This window comes from Octopus bimaculoides, chromosome 5, assembly GCF_001194135.2.
Source record: "Octopus bimaculoides isolate UCB-OBI-ISO-001 chromosome 5, ASM119413v2, whole genome shotgun sequence".
NCBI classification, from domain to species: Eukaryota; Metazoa; Mollusca; class Cephalopoda; order Octopoda; family Octopodidae; genus Octopus; species Octopus bimaculoides.
In genome coordinates, this window is record NC_068985.1 from 97,413,992 (window position 1) to 97,429,032 (window position 15,041).

The 15,041-nt window shown below is 39.2% G+C and overlaps 2 protein-coding genes across 3 annotated transcripts in view; one reads left to right on the plus strand and one right to left on the minus strand.

The window, feature by feature from the left end:
* Positions 1-15,041, minus strand: part of LOC106869276 (beta-galactosidase-1-like protein 2) — a 58,080-nt gene that overhangs the window by 4,018 nt on the left and 39,021 nt on the right. The window contains exons 10-17 of the mRNA XM_014914948.1: positions 13,652-13,744; positions 12,987-13,037; positions 12,189-12,256; positions 10,354-10,500; positions 8,751-8,822; positions 7,883-7,979; positions 5,820-5,907; positions 991-1,105 (exon numbers count right to left, since the gene is read on the minus strand). Coding sequence (XP_014770434.1) covers positions 991-1,105; positions 5,820-5,907; positions 7,883-7,979; positions 8,751-8,822; positions 10,354-10,500; positions 12,189-12,256; positions 12,987-13,037; positions 13,652-13,744 — 731 coding nt within the window. The remainder of the gene's footprint in view (positions 1-990; positions 1,106-5,819; positions 5,908-7,882; positions 7,980-8,750; positions 8,823-10,353; positions 10,501-12,188; positions 12,257-12,986; positions 13,038-13,651; positions 13,745-15,041) is intronic.
* Positions 9,211-15,041, plus strand: part of LOC106869281 (radial spoke head 1 homolog) — a 62,755-nt gene continuing 56,924 nt past the window's right edge. The window contains exon 1 of one of the 2 annotated variants that reach the window (XM_052967858.1): positions 9,211-9,333. The gene's annotated coding sequence lies outside the window, so the exon portion shown is untranslated. Of the gene's footprint in view, positions 9,380-15,041 lie in introns of both variants that reach the window. The other variant, XM_052967859.1, reaches the window with a different exon arrangement.

Here is a 15,041-nt window from a genome sequence, read left to right on the forward strand (position 1 = left end):
TATTGAACACAAACAAATTTATTGCATTACTTAAAGAAACGAATAATGAATTCTTTTATTCATTTACTTGTTTCAGTCATCTGACTGCGGCCATCCTGGAGCACCGCCTTTTTAGTTGAACAAACCGACCCCAGGAATTATTCTTGGTAAGCCTAGTACTTATTCTATCGGTTATTTTTTTGCCGAACCACTAAGTCAAGGGGATGCAGACACACCATCATCGGTCGTCAGGCGATATTGGGGGCACAAACAAACAAACACACACAGTTTCAGTTTCCAGTCCATTCACAAGGCTTTGATCAGCCGGAGGTTATAGTAGAAGACACTTGCCCAAGGTGCCACGCAGTGGGACTGAACCCGCAACCATGCGGTTGGTAAGCAAGCTACTTACCACAGCCACTAATGAAAAAAATTGCAGAAGTTCTAGGATATAAAAAAGCAACTCAATTAGAAACTAGAGAACTCAAATACAAAAAGACAATACTTCTGCCACACCCTGTGTATATAGGACATTAATGAATGACAAGAAAACAGGAATTAAGAATTAAGTAACAGATTTCATTACCTAAATACACACATATTTATATACTCTCTTACTCTTTTACTTGTTTCAGTCATTTGACTGCGGCCATGCTGGAGCACTGCCTTGCATATACAAACCACAAAAAAAGAAATAGAAAATGCACAGTGAAGTAATTGAAAGAAACACAGAGCATCTCAACAGAAAAAGACAGGAAGGAAAAGGGAAAGAAAGAGAGAGAGAGAGAGAGAGAGAGAGAGAGAGAGAGAGAGAGAAAAGAATGAAAGAAAGAGAAAAAGGAAAAAAAAGAGAGAGAGAAAGACAATTTTTAAGAAAGGAAAATAAGAAAGAAGAGAAGGGCAGGTTATGAGGTGAGTGAATGAGAAAGTATTACAGATTCAAATTGTTTAGTAAACAGAAAAAAAATAAATAAATAAAAATAAAAATAAAAATGAAGCGGTTATTCTCACATCAAGGTCAAGGAATGTATCAGCTGGATGGGAAGATAAAGTGAAAGTAATTTTGTACATCGCTGGTGAGTGTACTTCAGGAATTACATCCTTCCAGTTGTCCGATTCTGCAATTCTAGAATAAATGGAAAGAATAATAACAATAGTTCTTTTATTTTTTTACTTGTTTCAGTTATTAGACTGCGGCCATGCTGGGGCACTGCCCTGAAAAATTTATAACCAAATGTATCAACCCCAGTACTTTTTTTTGTTTTAAAACCCTGGTACTTATTCTATCGATCTCTTTTGTTGAACCGCTAAGCAATGGTGGGGGGACAACCACAGACACACAAATTCATCATCATCATCGTTTAACGTCCGCTTTCCATGCTAGCATGGGCTGGACGATTTGACTGAGGACTGGTGAAACGAGATGGCTACACCAGGCTCCAATCTGATTTGGCAGAGTTTCTACAGCTGGGTGCCTTTCCTAACACCAACCACTCCGAGAGTGTAGTGGGTGCTTAGTCAGGCGGTACTAGCAACGGCCACACTCAAAATAGTGTATTTTATGTGCCACCCGCACAGGAGCCAGTCCAGCAGCACTGGCAACAATCTCGCTTGAATGCTTTTTTTTTTACACACGTTTCTGCAGAGCTATAGGTGAAACAAAATACATGCCTGGCAAATGATCATGGATTACATATTTTATTCACTCTCAGACTGATCATTGACCACCTTAATTCTAAGTGTCTGGATACAGTCTCTTTTGAACTTGTCATACCTCAGGATATATATATTCCAAGGGGTGACAAGGTGTCAAAACCAGAGTGATATTCATTTGGCAGCTGATGATGGGAATACACATTTGTTATGCTTGTTTGTGAACTTTTCATATCTTAGTCTCATTATTCTGAGTTTTCCTTCATTCTAGTAAAGTGGAGAATGTTTGTGGCTTCATGGCCTGTAGAAATTATTTATATTGACACTGGTTGTTTTTCTTCGTAGATAATCTCATTAGGCTTGGATAATGCTTAGGTATTTGGTATCTAGTTTTTGGAGGTTCTGGGGAATATCATCATCATCATTTAACGTTCGTTGTCCATGCTAGCATGGGTTGAATGGTTTGACCAAAGCTGATAAGCTGAGGGGCTGCACCAGACTCCAGTCTAATTTGGCATGGTTTCTATGGCTAGCCCCCCTTCCTAGCACCAAGATATATATATATGTATGTATGTATATATATATGTATATGTATATATATATATATATATATAAAACGAGGTGGTTATACATCATCATCATCATCATTTAATGTCCGTTGTCCCTGCTGGCATGGGTTGGACAGTTTGACCAGGGCTGGCAAGCTGGAAGGCCACACCAAACTCCAGTCTGATTTGGCATGGTTTCTATGGTTGGATGCGCCTCCCAATGCCAGTCACTCTGAGAGTGTAATGCGTGTTTTTTATGTGCCACCAGCACATGGGTGCCATTTGCATGACACCAGTATCTGTCACGACAGCGATTTTGTTCAGTTCGATGGGTCTTCTCAAGCACAACATAATGCCAAAGGTCTCAGTCATTGCCTCCATGAGGGCCCCATACTCAAAAGAAGCTCAGTCACTTTGCCTCTGCGAGGCCCAATCCTTGAAAGGTGCTTCAAAGGTCTCAGTCATTGCCTCTGTGAGGTCCAACACTCAAAAGGTGCTTTTTACGTGCCACCAGCATCTGCCATGACTGCAATTTAGTTCAGCTTGATGGGTCTCCTCATGCACAACATATCGCCAAAGGTCTTGGTCACTAATCATAGCCTCTGTGAAGCACAAAGTTCTAAGATCATGCTTCACCATCTCATCTCGTGTTTTTCTGGGTCTACCTCTACCGCAGGTCCCCCTCACAGTCAGAGATTGGCACTTCTTTATAGAGCTGTCCTCGTTCATACACATCACATGACCATACCATCACAGTCGTTTCTCTTGCACACCACATCTAATGCCTCTTATGCCTAACTTTTTTCTCAAGATGCTTACACTCTGTCAAACACGCACACTGACATTGCACATCCAGCGAAACATGCTGGCTTCATTTCTTTCAAGCCTACGCATGTCCTCAGCTGTCACAGCCCATGTTTCACTGCCATGTAGCATAGCTGTATGCACACATCATACAATATGCCTTTCACTCTAGTACTTATTCTATCAAGTGGTTGCAAACACTGAAGCCCACACCTAGAACAGAATAAAAACCTTCATGTAAGCCTTGTTATATTTAGATAGATCTGAATTTTTGTTAGTTTGTAAGTAAAAGCTTAAATACTTGAAATGTAATCCTATATAATTACATTATTTTCTTTCCTTAAATGACATACTTCGTGATTAACAAGCATTCTTTAATTACAATAATGACCCACATTTGAAACATGCACACATGTATGCCTCTGCATACATGTACACGCACATCATCATGATCATCATCGTTTAACTGCCTTCCATGCTGGTATGGACTGAATGATTTGGCAGGAGCTGACCAGGCAGAGCACTGCATCAGACTGTCAGTTTTTGCATGGATGCCCTTCCTAACACCAACCACCCCACAGAATGGATTTATACTTACTCTTTCTCTTTTTACTCTTTTACTGTGGCCATGCTGGAGCATCGCCTTTAGTCGAGCAAATCGACCCCAGGACTTATTCTTTAGAAGCCTAGTACTTATTCTATCGATCTCTTTTGCCGAACCGCTAAGTTACGGGGACGTAAACACACCAGCATTGGTTGTCAAGCAATGCTGGGGGGACAAACACAGGCATACAAACACACACATATATATACAAATACATATATATGACGGGCTTCTTTCAGTTTCCGTCTACCAAATCCACTCACAAGGCTTTGTTCAGCCCGAGGCTATAGTAGAAGACACTTGCCCAAGTTACCACGCAGTGGGACTGAACCCGGAACCATGTGGTTGGTAAGCAAGCTACTTACCACACAGCCACTCCTGCGCCTATAAATTTTTATGCAAAAAGTTTCATACACATTCAGCTCTGTCACTTTAGAAAACACCACACCAACCGGTCCAGGAACTGAAACTATGATCTCACTATTGTGAGTGCCACACCTGAACAACTAGGCCAGGTGTGCTTGTCGATATGGAAATATACAAACAGACTACTCTGACAAGCTGTTGAATAACTGCAAGTGTGAGCATACAGACAACATGACAAACAAAAATCAAACTGAAAGCAAGTGTAAGTGCTGATAAAACAACAAACATATTTTGCAAAGTCATCTCTGGAAACATGGGCAGATTCAGACCAGAGTTGATAGCAATATTAATCCGTTTATTACCAACCCAGCTGAAACTGGCTCTGTCTCTGAGTACAAATGTCTTGTTTTCATAAGTTTTGAATTAAAATCTTCCACCAAACCTTAGTCACAATTTATGTTCCTACCACTAGCTGAATGATAACTAAGTTATTTTACTCAATTCTTTGTTATATTTAAAGTAATTGAAAGAAATACAGAGCATCTCAAAATACAATAATGAAAGGGTTAAAATAGGTAATGCTTAACAGCATTTCATTCATCTTTACTTTCTGAGTTGAAATGCCACGGGGGTCTATTTTGCCTTTCATCCTTTCGGGGTCGATAAAATAAAGTACCAGTTGAGCACTGGGGTCAATGTAATCAATTTACCCCCACCTCCCCCAAGCTTGCTGGTTTTCTGCCAAGATTTGAAATCAATATCAAAATACGTAATAGGGCAGTGGATGGGCAGAATTGTTAACATGCCAAACTAAGTGCTTGACATTCTGAGTTCAAATTTCACTGGGATCAAGTTTGCCTTTCATCCTTTCAAGGTCGATAAAATAAGTACCAGTTAAGTACTGGGGGTTAATGTAATCAACTTACTCCCTCTCCTGAAATTACTGGCATTGTGCTAAAAATAAAATTAACAAAATCGTTATAGCTGTGGGTTAAAATACTTGGCTGTATTTATTTTATCTTTTACTTGTTTCCGCCATTAGACTGTGGCTATGCTGGGGCACCACCTTGAAGAATTTTTAGCCAAATGAATTAACCCCAATACTTATTTTTTATTTTGGTGCCTATTCTATTAGTCTCTTTTGCTGAACTGTTAAGTTACAGGGACATAAACACACCGACATCAATTGTCAAGCAGTGGTGTAGAACAAACACAAACACGGCAGGCTTCTTTCAGTTTCCATTTACTAAACCCACTAGTCTTGGGGCCCTTGTAAAGAATTATGGATACTGCCTTCCCACCCATCTACCTCCTCTTCCAACAGTCCCTGGAAGGGGTCTGTGAACAGATCCCTCAAACACCTCATCTATAGGGTCTTATCAGAAGCAACAGCCATTCGACTTTCTGACTGGATTACCCGAGAAGAATGATTTAAACTATGGATATCATCCAACCATCCCATTCTTTAACCCTAGGTTTCACAACAGTTACTTGACTTGGAGAATTTGTCTTGTAATTCTTTCCTGTGACATTCTAATCACAATTCCATAGTAGCAGAGCTATGACCTCTCAGCGCAGAAAAGTAGAGGCTTAAACTAGAGAGGTTCCTCAATCTCCAAGCTACATACCCTGTCAAGTAGTATTATCTCAGAGGTTCTTCAGAGGAACCCTATTTCAATTGCTTGTATTCATGATTGTACTCTTTTGGTCAGTACCTAAAGTTCATGGCCATAGGTGAAAATAGGTACAAAAACAGAATTGAAGGCAGCCTTCCCTCCTGATTTAAAGAAAAAAATGAAAAGAAACTCACTAAAAACAAAACAAAATAAAAATACTTCTCAATTAAAATAAAGATAATTATTTACTTGTCAAGAAATTCGCTGGAAAAGTCCACTGGGTAGATATTCCAATATTCTTCAAGTTTTCCATCTAAATACACTTCACCATCTAAACCTGAAACAAAGATTCGTTTAAATTAATTATGAGGAATAAAATTAATAATAGCTGAATGGGTTAACTCAAAGACTGCGGATTCTAAGTTTACAGGTTCAAACCTTTCTATAATTGTTACACTATGTTTTTACATCAAATAGCGGTCTGGCTTCCGTGCTGGTGGCATGTTAAACGCACCATTTGAGCGTGATCGTTACCAGCGTCGCATTACTGGCACTTGTGCCGGTGGCATGTGAACAAAATATTCAAGCGAGATCGTTGCCAGTGCCGCTGGACTGACTCCTGTGCAGGTGGCACGTAAAAACACCATTTGAGCGTGGCCGTTGCCAGTACTGCCAGACTGGCCCCCATGCCGGTGGCACGTAAAAGCACCCACTACACTCTCTGAGTGGTTGGCGTTAGGAAGGGCATCCAGCTGCAGAAACTCTGCCAGATCAGATTGGAGCCTGGTGTAGCCATCTGGTTCACCAGTCCTCAGTCAAATCGTCCAACCCATGCTAGCATGGAAAGCGGACGTTAAACGATGATGATGATGATGATAAATCTTGTTGTTCCAGTGATAAATATAACATGATGTGCAACCATGTGACATGTGCAATATGATGATGTAACACAATTATGACTGATTGATGTATGTGACAGGGTAATAATACAATTGTGACATGATGTGTAACTATGTGTTACATATGTAAAATGATGTGACTGCAACTGTTTTATACGAAGTGTAAACTGTAAGATAAATGTGACAGGGCTTAACACAATCATGACATGATGTGTGACTGTGATATGTGCAATATGATGTAACACAATTATGATTGATTGATATATGTGACAGGGCATGATACAATTATGACAGGATGTGTAACTATGTGATATATATGTAACATGATGTGATTGCAACATAGGTGCAGGAGTGGCTGTGTGGTAAGTAGCTTGCTTACAAACTACATAGTTCCGGGTTCAGTCCCCACTGCGTGGCAAGTGTCTTGGGCAAGTATCTTCTACTATAGCCTCGGGCCGACCAAAGCCTTGTGAGTGGATTTGGTAGACGGAAACTGAAAGAAGCCCATTGTATATATGTATGTGTGTTTATATGTTTGTGTGTCTGTGTTTGTCCCCTCAACATCGTTTGACAACCAATGCTGGTATGTTTACATCCCCGTAACTTAGCGGTTCAGCAAAAGAGACCGATAGAATAAGTACTAGGCTGCCAAAGAATAAGCCCTGGGGTCAATTTGCTCGACTAAAGGCAGTGCTCCAGCAGGCCAGAGTCAAATGACTGAAACAAGTAAAAGAGTAAAAGAGGATGTGTAACTATGTAATATATATGTTACATGATGTGATTGCAACTATGTGATATTGGTTTCAAATTTTGGCACAAGGCCAGCAATTTCAGCAGAGTGGGTAACTCAAGTACATCGACCCCAGTGCACAACTGGTACTTATTTTATCTTTTTGGGTGAGGAGCCCAGTCAATTACATTGACTCCAGTGTTTCACTGGTACTTAATTTATCGACCCCAAAGGCAAAATTGGCAGATGCGTGACACAGAATGTAACAAGGTTGGCCCTTTGAAATATGAGTACTAAAAAGTTTTGCCGGCTGAGTGGACTGGAGCAATGTGAAATAAAGTGTCTTGCTCAAGACCACTACTAATAATAATACTAACAATAATATTTCATCTCATATTAACAACGAAAATCCTTGTATTTCCATTGTAAATATTCATTTGTTAATTTCCATATTTAATAAATCTTCAAAAATCTGTACATTTTAAAACTTTCAATGGCAGTTGAAGTACTGTTTCATGTGTTGCTAGGAATTGAACTCGTGACCTTGTAATCATGAGCCAAACATTCTAACCACTAAGTCATGTACCTTCACATAGTAACATATATAATTGAGTGATATGTATACTGTAGAACACAATGCTATGTGACAAGATTTGTGTCTGTGTGATATATAAATGAAATACCTTTAAACTGATTTGAGAAAGAATGTCTATCATCGAACATCAAATAGTTCACTCGACCGAGGTTTTCCACCAATATACCCAGTTTGATTCCGTCATTCTACAACAGAGAAGAGCATTTAATTGGTTATAAATGGTAAAGTAAGCACTAACTTATCATATTTGATAGCATACAAGACACACGTTTTTTTAACACACACACACACACTCCCCACCACAAAATACATGTCTCAGAAAATCACCCAGAGATGCTGGGCCTATATCACCAGCTTCAATGCCTTAAAAACTTTCTACTTGGATATATGCAAAAAAGACAACCCTTGGCCATTGCCAGTACCGCCTGACTGGCCTTTGTAGGATTTTCGAGCGAGAGCGTTGCCAGTGCCCCTGGACTGGCTCTTGTGCGGGTGGCACATAAAATACACCATTTTGAGCGTGGCTGTTGCCAGTACCGCCTGACTGGCCCTCGTAGGATTATCGAGCGAGATCGTTGCCAGTGCCCCTGGACTGGTTCTTGTGTGGGTGGCACATAAAATACACCATTTTGAGCGTGGCCGTTGCCAGTACCGCCTGACTGGCCTTCGTGCGGGTGACATGTAAAAGCATCCACTACACTCTCTGAGTGGTTGGCGTTAGGAAGGGCATCCAGCTGTAGAAACTCTGCCAAATCAGATTGGAGGCTAGTGTTGCCATCCGGTTTCACCAGTCCTCAGTCAAATCGTCCAACCCATGCTAGCATGGAAAGCGGACGTTAAACGATGATGATGATGATGTATTGAGAACAGTGGAAAGAAGTCATCAATGGCCTCTGCTCCAAAAATGAGTGAAGGACTGAAGTAAAGTAAATGGTATAAATAATCAGTGTACTTACATCAGGAAGGGAAAACTGAGGGTTAGATACGGTCCAGTTGACTGTGAACATCACTTGATGGTTCAGTAAGATCTAAAAATATAAAGCAATAAATCTAAATAAAAAACAGATCTGGATTTGGGTTCTTGTTGAAATCAAACCTACAAATCCATAGGAAGATTTGAACTCAGCACTAAAAGTTAAAAAAAAACACTTAGCTATTTAGAACAGTGAATTGAACTTTACCCAGGTATTTATTTGTTCCTGTGTTTTTTTGTTTTTTTTTAAGACAATGGGTTGTGATCCTGAGACATTTGACTCTGATCTAATACATTAAACAAATATGTATAGAGGCTCTCTCTCCATTACATTGATAGTATTTACTAAACCTATTTACAGTAGGAGCCAATGAATTCAAGTGTTTTAAGTGGAACATAAATTAACATAAATTAGCATAGGTAGCAACATATGAATCACTGAACTTCCTAAGCCATTCATTGATTCAGCTAGTGTCACTTTAACAGTGTTCTTACTCCTCGTACCAACAAACTGTACCCTTACATGGTACCTATTTATAGCTTGGTGAACTGTAACTCCTTTTAAAGTAAGTGGAACCTATTCATACTTAAAGGGAATCATGATACACTAAGGTAAAGTATAGCTTTATTCAGGATGTCTATTTATGGCTTGGAGGTCTGTGTGATTATTTTAGAAGCAGTACATTTTAATAATGATAAAATGTCACAACAGCTCTGAGATTCAAGCTGCTGTTTTTCCCAAGCAAATAGTTATAAATTCAATATTTAAACACCATGTTGTAGCTCTGAACACAGCACTAATTCTGCTTGATTGAGTTTTCCTGACTGTACAAGTAAAGTAGTTTGATTTTATACTTTGTAATTCGATAGAGGAGGGAATATTGCTTTCAAATTTTGGCACAAGGCAAGCAAGTTCAGCGGGGGATAAGTCGTTTGCATCAACCCTAGTATGCAAATGGTACTTATTTCATTGACCCCAAAAGGATGAAAGGCAGAGTTGACCTCAGCAGAATTTGAACTCAGAATGTAAAGACAGACAAAATGTGGCTAAGCATTTTGCCCAATGTGGTAAATATTGTGCCAGCCCATCGCATTTAGTGGAGGGAATATTTGTGGCACTTCATCGGTAACGACAAGGGTTCCAGTTAATCCGATCAACGGAACAGCCTGCTCGTAAAATTAACGTGCAAGTGACTGAGCACTCCACAGACACGTGTACCCTTAGCATAGTCCTTGGGGATATTCAACGTGACACAGCGTGTGACAAGGCTGACCCTTTGAATTACAGGTACAACAGAAACAGGAAAAAAGAGTGAGAGAAAATTGTGGCGAAAGAGTACAGCAGGGTTTGCCACCACCCCCTGCTGGACCTTCGTGGAGCTTTAGGTGTTTTTGTTCAATAAACACTCACAATGCCTGGTCTGGAAATCGAAACTGCGATCCTACGACCATGAGTCCGCTGCCCTAACCACTGGGCCATTGCACCTCCACAGAGGGAATATTACCAATCAGTTATAGAAAGAGCTTTTCCTATGAATAAATCACCTGATTCATGGATATAATGTTAGACAAGTTTTTCCACTCACATGTGCTCGATCAGCAACTGAACCACCAATCTTTAAGGTCTTCACTTTCGGCAATGATTTTTCATACAGAATATAGCCATAACTCTGTCCTGCATTGAAGTTTATGTTCAACAATTCCATGAACTCCATCTTGGTATCGAATGAAGACTGAAAATTTCAAAAACAGAAATGAGACGTGAGAGAGTCTGCTGTATGTTTCTAAATATATATTTATGTTTGTGTGTGTGTGTGTGTGTGAGTGTGTGTGCATTCATATATCATCATCATCATCATCATCATCAACATTTAATGTCTGCTTTTCCATGCTGGTACGAGTTGGACATTTTGACAAGAGCTGGTATGGCCAGGATCCACACTATATATATGTATGTATATCTAGCTATATATATATATCATTATCATCGTCATCGTTTAACGTCCGCTTTCCATGCTAGCATGGGTTGGACGATTTGATTGAGGAGTGGTGGACCAGGAGGCGACACCAGGCTCCAATCTGATTTGGCAGAGTTTCTACAGCTGGATGCCCTTCCTAACGCCAACCACTCTGAGAGTGTAGTGGGTGCTTTTAGGTGCCACCGGCACGAAGGCCATATTCGATGACTGGCACCTGTGCCAGTGGAGCGCTAACAGCACCGTCCGAGTGTGATCATTGCCGGAGCAGCTGTCTGGCTTCTGTTCCAGTGGCATGTAAATAGCACCATTTGAGCATGATCGTTGTGCCATTCAGTGGGACAGAACCTGAAACATTATGGTTGTGAAATGGAATTCTTAACCCCTCATCCTTGCATATTTCCATCATACATCATCATCATCATCATCTTTATAATCATCTTTATAATGGTCACTTCCCCCTGGATGATGATGTTGATGATGATGATGATGACGATGACAATGAAGAAACAGATGGTGACAAAAAGTAGAAAGCATTTATGCAAATACAATAATTTTTAATAAATAAAAAATTCAAAATTAATGAAATGTTCAAAATGAATTTGCACAACAAAGCCTGTTTACCATAATTTCAGTACTAATTAGTTAAATTCTGAAGCATTATTAAGCTGTTGGTTATTTATCTATTGAACTAGTTTAGTCACCAGGGAATGTTTTTGATAATGTGTTTGTTATGTCTGACCTTAACATCACACTATAGTACAAGCCTCTAGGTGGTTACTCAACCTGCTAGAAATAGCAACCATATCCCCACAACCATGAACAAGGGCACATTAAATAATGTGCTGGTGTATCTCAATTGATAGGAAGATGAAATACTGTAACATGGCCATCCACATATTACATGCCACATGTGCATTCTCTCTTTCTATCTATCTATCTATCTATCTATCTATCTATCTAACAACCCGTCTATCCATCCATCTATCTATCCATCTCTCTACTCATTGATCTATCTACCTATCTACCCACATTCTGTCTGTCTCCTCCCCTATCTCTTACCTCCATTTTTTTGACTTTTTAAAGCCTCTGAAGCTTTTAAAGCTTTTATAACTTTTGAAAACTTTAAAACTTCATAGTGTTAAAACTTTTGAAATTTTGTGAATTGTACAAGAAACTTTGCATTAAGTAATTTTTTTCTTTAAGTGGTTTTTGAGAGAGAGAGAGAGAGAGAGAGAGAGAGAGAGAGAGAGAGAGAGAGAGAGAGAGAGAGAGTAGAACTAACAGGCTCTATTCAAACTTTAAAGATTAGTGTTAAGCAGCAAAAAAAAAAAAAAATTGGTTTCATAAAAAAATCTCATTTCACTCTCACTAAAATGGCTCTAAAACATCCATGCATGCAGCCTTAAATCTCCTTGAGAAAAAGAAAGAAATATAGAATTTACCAGTTGTAGTTCAGTGACAATGTCCAGCATATCTTTGAAAGACAGGTAGCTTGAAACAGTTAATACACCTGAAACATACCAATAATATTGACACAACTTAGACTAATATATAAACAGATATAGATTTCTTTTTATTCATAAGCCATAGGTAGAAGAATGGGTAGAATGGTAGACAAAATGAATAATGGTGTTTAGTTATTTTATTTTCTTTGGCAAACTGAACTCAAATCCCATCAAGATCAGCTTTGCTTTATTATCCTCAGAGGTTAAGGCAGTGAGCTGGTAGAATCGTTAGCACACCGGGGGAAATGCTTAGTGGTATTTCGTCTGCTGCTATGTTCTGAGTTCAAATTCCGCTGAGGTCAACTTTGCCTTTCATCCTTTCGGGATCGATAAATTAAGTACCAGTTACACACTGGGGTCAATGTAATCGACTTAATCCGTTTGTCTGTCCTTGTTTGTCCCCTCTGTTTAGCCCCTTGTGGGCAATAAAGAAATAAGAAACGTTAGCATGCTGGGCGAAATGCTTAACAGTATTTCATCTGTCTTTATGTTCTGAGTTTAAATTCTGCTGAGGTTGAGAGCACACATGAAAACAAAAAGTGTTGCTGAAGAGGTCACAAATGCGTGACGTAAGATTTCCGGACGATGGACATTAATTAAAATGAGAAGAGTAATAAACATGTGATGAACAAATATTTATTGTGTGTGTGTTTATTTGGGGGATGGGGGAGATAACCATCCCGAAATACAACAACAATTAGAAAAGGCTCGGAAGAAAAATCAAATTTAACTTACCATATTTTGCCTTTGGATTGTCGGCTAATATTTGAGGAGGGCTGATAATTCCTGAAATGCAAGAATTATTAATGGTAAATGCTCAACATGAATATTTTCATCACAGTCAACAGTATTATGATGTATATCTATATGTGTGTATGTGTCTATCAGTCATTGTTGTAATAATAATAATAATAATAATAATAATAATAATAATAATAATAATAATAATACTTTCTACTGGAGGCACAAGGCTTCATATTTATTTATCCGGGGTGCCTTTTACGTGCCACCAGCACAGGAGCCAGTCAGGTAGCACTGGCATTGACCACGCTTGAATGGTGCTTTTTACGTGCCACCAGCATGGGACTGTCAGTCTGGGAATTGAACCCATGATCTCATAATCACGAATGCAACAGACCTAACCACTAAGCCACATGCCTTTACGTTAAACCATGTTCAATAAATAAATGTAATGCCTCTCTCTCTCCACTTCTTACTCAATGTCTCTGTCTGAATGTATATATTGCTATACGCATGTGTGTGCACGAATGTTTATGTGTGTTTGCTTCATGTAGCAGAAAGTATTGTTACCAAGACAAGTTGAATGTCCAGTCAGTCGTGCCAAATCATCAATGTCCAAACAACCTTGCCCAATCTTCTCATTCTGCAGTATAACTTACCTTCAGGTCTAAGTATCTGCTCATATATCATTTTCTGTGCAACCAGATATTTCTCTGTAATGTCTCCAGATTCAGATAGCAACGCACCATAATCTGCAATGAAGATATTATTATTATTATTATTATTATTATTATTATTACAACAACAATGACTGATAGACACATACACACATATAGATAAGCAAGTTAAGGAAATTTAAATCAGAAGATGAGGTTTCATTATAAAAACTCCTAAAAGTGAAGTGGAACTATGAAAATATTTACCAAAAGACTTCTACTTTATCTTAGTCACAAACAACCTAAACAACAACAACAACAATAACAACATCAGAATCAGCTAGTGCCACCACCACCGTCACCACCATTTAATGTCACCTTTTCCATGCTTGCATAGGTCAGACATAATTTGTTGAGGCAGATTTTCTATGGTTGGATGCCTTTCGTGTTGTCAACCCCGACATGTTTCCAAGTAGGAAAATAGTTTTCCATAGCATAAACATGTTTTGCACAGAAGACTGGAAATGAACAACATCACATGTATCATGATAATTCTCATGATTTACAACCATCATATAGTGTCTAGAGAAGAGCATACACACACAAACACACATACATATACATATAAACCCTGCCAAAACAGATGACTATAGCCTGGTGCAGCCCTTCAGATTGCCAGCTCTGATCAAACCATCCAACTCATTCTAGTATTCGTTTCTACTCAAGGCCCGAAATTTTGGGGGAGGAGACCAGCCGATTAGATCGACCCCAGTACGCAACTGGTACTTAATTTATCGCCCCCGAAATGATGAAAGGTAAAGTCAACCTCGGCGGAATTTGAACTCAGAACGCAAAAACAGACGAAATACCGCTAAGCATTTTGTCTGGCATGCTAACGTTTCTTATTTCTTTACTGCCCACAAGGGGTCAAGCACAGAGGGGACAAACAAGGACAGGCAAAGCGATTAAGTCGATTACATCGACCCAGTGCCTAACTGGTACTTAATTTATCGACCCCCGAAAGGATGAAAGGCAAAGTCGACACACCGCCAGGCGAAATGCTTAGCGATATTTCGTCTGTCTTTACGTTCTGAGTTCAAATCCAGCCGAGGTCGACTTTGCCTTTCATCCTTTCAGGATCGATAAAATTAAGTACCGGTTGCGTACTGAGGTCGATATAATCGACTGACCCCCTACCTCACTCCCCCAAAATTTCTAGCCTTGTGCCTAAAGTAGAAAAGATATAAATGCGTTATTAATCAACATTTCCACTCATTACTTCCGCCAAGGAAGGAGGTTATGTTTTCATTTTTTTTTTTTCTAAAATTTTCGTTGCTTTTTGCAACCTCTTCAACAGTCATTAAATAAGTGTTATATTCCAATAAAAAATTCT